The sequence below is a fragment of the Polyodon spathula genome, unplaced genomic scaffold (genome assembly GCF_017654505.1).
Source record: "Polyodon spathula isolate WHYD16114869_AA unplaced genomic scaffold, ASM1765450v1 scaffolds_805, whole genome shotgun sequence".
Lineage (NCBI taxonomy): Eukaryota > Metazoa > Chordata > Actinopteri > Acipenseriformes > Polyodontidae > Polyodon > Polyodon spathula.
In genome coordinates, this window is record NW_024472292.1 from 1 (window position 1) to 6,819 (window position 6,819).

The 6,819-nt window shown below is 48.5% G+C and overlaps 1 protein-coding gene across 2 annotated transcripts; it reads right to left on the reverse strand.

Moving 5' to 3' along the window:
• Positions 1–202: 202 nt before the first annotated feature.
• LOC121308910 (aladin-like) lies at positions 203–5,417 on the reverse strand. Of its 2 annotated transcripts, none has more exons than XM_041241629.1 (12): positions 5,096–5,417; positions 4,703–4,829; positions 4,466–4,593; positions 3,732–3,787; positions 3,266–3,357; positions 2,998–3,044; positions 2,730–2,828; positions 2,086–2,229; positions 1,730–1,850; positions 1,430–1,554; positions 819–879; positions 203–451 (listed from the first exon to the last, which is right to left on the reverse strand). In XM_041241629.1, the coding sequence occupies exons 2-12, from the start codon at positions 4,811–4,813 to the stop codon at positions 218–220; spliced, it is 1,218 nt and encodes a 405-aa protein (XP_041097563.1). In that variant the 5' UTR covers positions 4,814–4,829; positions 5,096–5,417; the 3' UTR covers positions 203–217. The 2 variants fall into 2 exon arrangements, with proteins under 2 accessions (XP_041097563.1, XP_041097564.1); XM_041241630.1 differs by having other exon boundaries at positions 5,026–5,110.
• Between the last annotated feature and the right edge of the window lie 1,402 nt (positions 5,418–6,819).

Consider the following 6,819-nt stretch of genomic DNA (forward strand, 5'->3'; position numbering starts at 1 on the left):
TGCACAGAGAGGAGAGGAGAGAGCTGTGTGCTTACCGGGCATGTTGCTGAAGGACAGTGCACAGAGAGGAGAGGAGAGAGCTGTGTGCTTACCGGGCATGTTGCTGAAGGACAGTGCACAGAGAGGAGAGGAGAGAGCTGTGTGCTTACCGGGCGTGTTGCTGAAGGACAGTGCACAGAGAGGAGAGGGAGGAGGAGGAGAGGAGAGAGCTGTGTGCTTACCGGGCGTGTTGGTGAAGGACAGTGCACAGAGAGGAGAGGGAGGAGGAGGAGGAGGAGAGAGCTGTGTGCTTACCGGGCGTGTTGCTGAAGGACAGTGCACAGAGAGGAGAGGGAGGAGAGGAGAGAGCTGTGTGCTTACCGGGCGTGTTGGCGAAGGACAGCGCATAGATCACAGAATCCCCCTTTACAGAAAACAGCAGGCGACTCCCATCGGGACTCCAGCAGCCAGTCTGCATGGAATCACACAGACACTGTTACACCAATGGCTATGCCCCCTATATAAAGCCAATACGCCCAGCTGACTATGTCTCTGAGGGTATTAAGCAGAGGTGTCCAATCACACTCCTGGAGGGCTTAACTCCAGGTTTAACAGGTAATATGAGACACTGAACGATGTCAGGGTCTGGCTGGCGGTCTGATTGGTACAATTAAACAATTCAGAACAGGGTGGAAGGGCGGTGACTGTGTCCACCCTGGGTACAGAGGACTGTGAGGAGACACAAAGCGAAGCGGTCCGGTCACTCTCACTCAGTCCTAACCCAGTGATCTGCACAGGAGCGCGGGTCCCAGCGGAGCAGGAATCCGGTGCGCACTTACCTGGCAGCGTCCTGTCAGCGTGGGCCACCTCTCACACGTCCACGTGACGGTCTCCCACACCCTGAGAGAGAGGATTCAAACATGGAGAGAGATTCAGAGAAGGGCTGACTCTACACCACCCTGGGTCTTAACCAGCCCTGAATAAGGCTGTGAGCGTTTGAATACAAATCCTAATAGTAGCACGTACTAAACTTTCAAGAGAAAGTGTTTTTATGAAGACGGTGCATTGGTTTGCATTTCCTTCAATGAATCATTTGTAGCATCTTTGTAAACCACGCCAATAAAACTTGAAATATACAAAAGAAATATAAACTTCAATAAACACTACATTTGCAGCAACCCTACCGGATCATTGGAAACGCATGGGAGAGTAAACCGAAAAGGAAATTTAATGCAACAAAGGTTTAAACGTTTAATCTATTAACCACAGATGTGCTGCCCAAGTGCTGACACTGTGCATGGATATAAACTAGACTCCCGTTGCATAGCAGCTTGATCCATTCCTGGTTTTACTACACCTCGACTGTAGCTAATCAAGCTGGTAGTAAAACTTGGAAAGGGCGAGGCTGCTGTGCAATACGAGTCTTGTTTCCCTCCCTGCTGTGGCTCACCTGAAGAGGGCTGACGGAGTGGCTGCCAGCACCCTGCTTCCATCGGGGGCCCAGGAGAGGAACGTGACGCCCCCGCCTCCCACACGCTGCAGGGGAACACAGCTCTCCCCAGCCACGTCCCACACCTGCAGAGAGAGGGGGAGAGAAGGCAGGCAACGGCTTTTGAGGAGAGCGATGGAGCAAGCCCTTGCAGGGCAGGCGTGTAACCCTGTCCTGCATGGCGACCTCGTATGACTGAATTTCAAGTCCTCCGTCTCTAAACTGGTAATGCCCCTCAGAGAGGGTGGCAGCGTGGCTTACCATCATGGCAGTGTCCACGGGCGATGCGGAGAGCAGGATCGCTCCGCTGGGTGACCAGGCGAGTGAGGTGACCGGAGAGTGGCCTGGCTGGGACAGTACCTGGGCACAGCCGGAGGAGGGCCTGCGAGACGGGGACAGACAGACAGAAATCAGCGCTGCCCAAGCAGCACAGCCTGCAGTGTAAGAGCCGATGGGTCGGGTGTTTGTGAGGACTGAGCTTTTCCAGAGTTAAAAAAAAAAAAAAAACGCACTCACTACAAACCCAACTGACTGTTTCTGAGTAAATCAGCCCAACTCGTGAACCTCTTTAGGGGTTTCTGAAAAGCTGCTGCAGGATGGGGGGGGGGGTGTCTCACCGCGTGGAGAGGGAGGACGGGTCGACGTGCCACACCAGCACGCAGTTCTGACACGCCACCGCCAGCGCCGAGGCACACAGCGGCTTCCAGGCCAGCGCCGAGACGTTCTTCTGGAGACGGTGCTTCAGAGTGGGGGCTGTGGAGCTGTGAGGGGAGAGAGAACAGCGCTGCAGCATCAGCCCACAATACTGACCACTCACAGTAACCACGGATGGAAGGGAGATTCCCACTGCACAGCTCTCTGATCCACTCCTGGTTTTACTAGGGGTTTAAAAATCACACATCTGAGCTTGTTACCTGCACACTAGGGCTCTATCAAAACCTGGACTGGGTAAAACTGCTGTGTGATAGGAGCCTTGTTTATGTAAACAGAACGCTTGGGCAGAGCAGTGCAGGTCATCCTTTGAAGGTACCCTGGCTAATTCTGCTTTCAAAGAACATTTACACTGGCCTCTCTGCTGATTAAACGTTAAACTGGGAGGAGCATCAGAAACATAAAAGATAACAATCTGTACTCGAACGAATTTGAACAGGGTCCAGACCCCACTAACTGAGATGAGCCTACAGTTCCTCTATTAAGCTTTTAGAATTCCCCAATTAGTTTCTGCTAGCGACTGCGTCTCTCCCCACTGCCTGCTACGTACCTCCTGGCGTTGTGTACTCGGACAGAGTCGTCCAGCAAAGCCACAGCGAACTTGTCCGTGTGAGGGTGCCAGGCCACGGCACGCACGGAGCAGCCAGCCCTGGAACACACAGGGGGAACACCAGCTGACACAGGCTTCCTAATTGCTCAAGCTTCAGCACCGAACACATTTAAACCAACGCATTGAGAACCAGTCCCATAATACTCTAACTGAGGGGAAGGGAAGTTCATTGGAGAAGCAGTGCGCACTGAAGCAGATACTAACTCACCAGTCTGCAGCTTGGGAGAATTCAGACACCATGTCCTCAGTGCTGAGCTGGGGACAGAGGGAGAGAGAGACAGACAGGTTTAGATGCTTTCACAGTGGTCACTCCAGTCCTGCAACCCCCAAACCGGCACAGAATTCAATTCCAAGTTAACCCCTTCTCTCTCTCTCTTTGTATTGAGGTCCGATGGACACTCTCACTGCAACACGTTTAGAGTTGTTTGAACGATCAGGCCCCTGCTGAAATGCGAGTTTCAAATCGAGCTGCTCACAGTGAGGTGCGGGAACAGGGAGCCGTGGAATGAGGATACCCAGCGAAGGATGGCGAGGGAGCAGCACGCGGCCACCTTCATACACCTGGGAACTGGAAGAGAGAGAGACCGCACACACAGACATTATTATTATTATTATTATTATTATTATTATTATTATTATTATTATTAATAATTTAGCAGATGCTTTTATCCTAACCACTGGAGCACCAAGCCAGACATGAAAATAAGACTCCTGTTGCACAGAAGTTTCACCACAGTGTATAGGAGGACAACCTCAGGTGTGTTAAACTCATAGTAAAACCAGGACTGGATCAAACTGCTATGCAACGGCAGTTGTATCCCCCCCCGCCCCCCCAGACATCTCTTGAATATTTCCCAGAAAACATGTAAATACAACAGCAGGTTGAGCAGCAGACCCTAACTGGCTTCCACACACCCCAAAGAGACTGCGAACCGCACTTGCCTTCATCCGCAGAGTTGGCGATCTCATCCAGCAAGCCGGACAGCCCGGCGTCACGCCTGAAAAACAGACAGATGGAACCGGCTTCTGTTATTTGTATTCATTTGTTCAGATAACAACAGCACGCTTCTATCACTATAAGATACACAATGGAAAGGAAGGATCACTATTTATCGTCACTCAGGGAACAGGGGGCTGCACAGCACAGGAGACATCCAGGGACAGACACACGACTCCTCTTACCCACTCCGGGTTTTAACACGTGCTTGATTAGCCCCAGTGTAAGCAACAAGCCCAGGTGCGTCCTATTCACCTGGCAGCAGAGCCAGGAATGGGATCAGAGTTCTGTGCAATGGGAGTCTCGCTGCCATTCGGGAAATAACACGCTACTGCTACACAGTAAGCATTTGCACAGCAGCGGGTTTGGCGTGTGAGAAATCAACAAATCTCATTCAGGCTTCATCAGCAAGTCCGGAGTTAAACAGGGTACAGAGCAGGGGTCTGCAACCCTGGTCCTGGAGAGCTACCGTGGCGGCTGGTTTTCGTTTCAACCAGTCTCTCAGTTACTTAGCAGGACCAGTTAATGGCTTAATTAGTCAAGATTAACAGGTGTTCCAGATCTTTAGGCATTGATGACGTACAGACACCTAGAAAAGCCGCTGGACTGGGTCTCTCCGGGACCAGGCTTGCAGCCCCCCTGGTATAGCGGCTGGCTAGGGGTTAGGCTTAGCACTGACCAGGCGTTGGCGCTCCTCATCCACAGGGTCTCCTGCTGGTGGATGAAGGCTGCCTTGCTGCTGCTCTCCAGGCGGCTGTGCGGCTTGAGGGACTCCTTGGGGATCAGCAGGGAAGGGGGGTCCCACTCCTTCAACACCCAACACAGAGGAGCCGCATTAGAGACAGAGCAGCATGGATGGAGATATGGTGTGGCTGTGTCTGTGTGTCTGTCTGTGTGTGTGTCAGTGTGTCCCCACCTGTCTCTGGTAGTTGTCCAGGCTTGTCCCGGACACCAGCTCGTTGTTGGATTCGTACAGAGTGACGTGTCCGGCGGGCAGCGGGGGAGGAAACAGCGATAGGGAACACATGGCTCACACACGGGTCCTGAAGACAGCAAAAGAACAGCTAATAATATTATCAGAACAAGCTGGAGATCTAGAGAGACAGACCCTAACAGCGCTGGCGCAGTATTCTGCAGAATTAAACGCGCAGTAGTTATGGCGTTTCTTTTGAGGCTGTGCATATGAACGATTTGAATTTTTTTTTTTTTTTTTTGCTGCACGCTGTACAATGCCCTAACCTGGTCTCGCTCAGCACCGCATGCAAGTCCTCCGACCCGCTTCCCCCGACTGGATCAGAACCAAACTTACCGCCACCTGTCTGCTGCTCCGCTTGAATATCTGCTTACGGCAGCTGGGAAGGGACAAGCCGCCGAGGACGCCGCCCCCGGATCGAGTTCGCCACCTTCGGGTCTGGAGACGTCATTGCGCTTCGAGTCCAAACAGCACCACATTCATTAAATGCATTGTTATTAAGGAGAGCAGCTTCGGTTTCTCAAGGGGTTTATTGTTATTATACACTGTGCAGAGTAAGCAAACAGCTTAATATGCCTTTAAATATATTTGGCACAGATATCGATGCAGTTATAGATGTATCAAAGTGAACCAACTCATTATATTAATATATTATAAATGCATGGATATATGGAAAACAAACAAACAAACAAACAAAAAAAAAAACACAGATAAAACTAACGGTGAATTACACAGCAGTGGTGTGATATTAGCGAGGCGACATCAATCTGTGGATTTTAAATAAGGCATTGCTATCAATGTGCGGACAAAATGACCCCCACTTTGTAAAACACCTTTTTAGAACTAAATATGCCTTTAAAAAAAAAGTGCCACAATATTGAGTTTGTTGTCGCCTCTTTCACCCTGTGCGGAGTTTTGTCTGACTGGAGTTAGAAATAGCAAATTAAAAAAATAGTGAGAGTCAATGAGAAGCCCCCACAAGTATAAGAAAACAAACGTGTGAGTGTGTGTGTGTGTGTGTGTGTGTGTGTGTGTGTGTGTGTGTGTGTGTGTGTGTGTGTGTGTGTGTGTGTGTGTGTGTGTGTGTGTGTGTGTGTGTGTGTGTGTGTCTGTGTGTGTGTGTGTGTGTGTGTGTCTGTGTGTGTGTGTGTGTGTGTGTGTGTGTGTGTGTGTGTGTGTGTGTGTGTGTGTGTGTGTGTGTGTGTGTGTGTGTGTGTGTGTGTGTGTGTGTGTGTGGGTGTGTGTGTGTGTGTGTGTGTGTGTGTGTGTCTGTGTGTGTGTGTGTGTGTGTGTGTGTGTGTGTGTGTGTGTGTGTGTGTGTGTGTGTGTGTGTGTGTGTGTGTGTGTGTGTGTGTGTGTGTGTGTGTTGTGTGTGTGTGTGTGTGTTGTTTGTGTTGGGACACAACGACAAACACACCACCAGGGCCCACACCACAAGGAACCCAACGGATGTGTGTGTGTGTGTGTGTGTGTGTGTGTGTGTGTGTGTGTGTGTGTGTGTGTGCTGTGTGTGTGTGTTTTTGTCTCACTTGATATATTTATAACACGTACATTTAAATAGTGTATCGTTAAAAAATAAAATCTATTTCAGAATGAATTTTGTATCTATAAAGATGGTATAAACGGTTGTGTGCATGAAGAAGCTACAAAATACAACAAATAACTATCCATCCATCTATGTGATCTATCTATCTATGGTGTATCCATCCATAGAAATTCAATATCTCACTTGATATATATCTAACACGTACATTTAAATAGTGTATCGTTAATCTATCTATCTATCTATCTATCTATCTATCTATAGATGGTATATACGGTTGTGTGCATATATCTATATATAATATATAACTATCCATCCATCTATCGATCTATCTATCTATCTATCCATCTATCTATCCATCTATATATCTATCTATATATATATATATATATATATATATATATATATTATATATATATATATATATATCTATCTATATATCAGATCTATATATATCTATCATCTATATAGATATATCTATATATATATATATATATTATCATTTACTAATCATAAA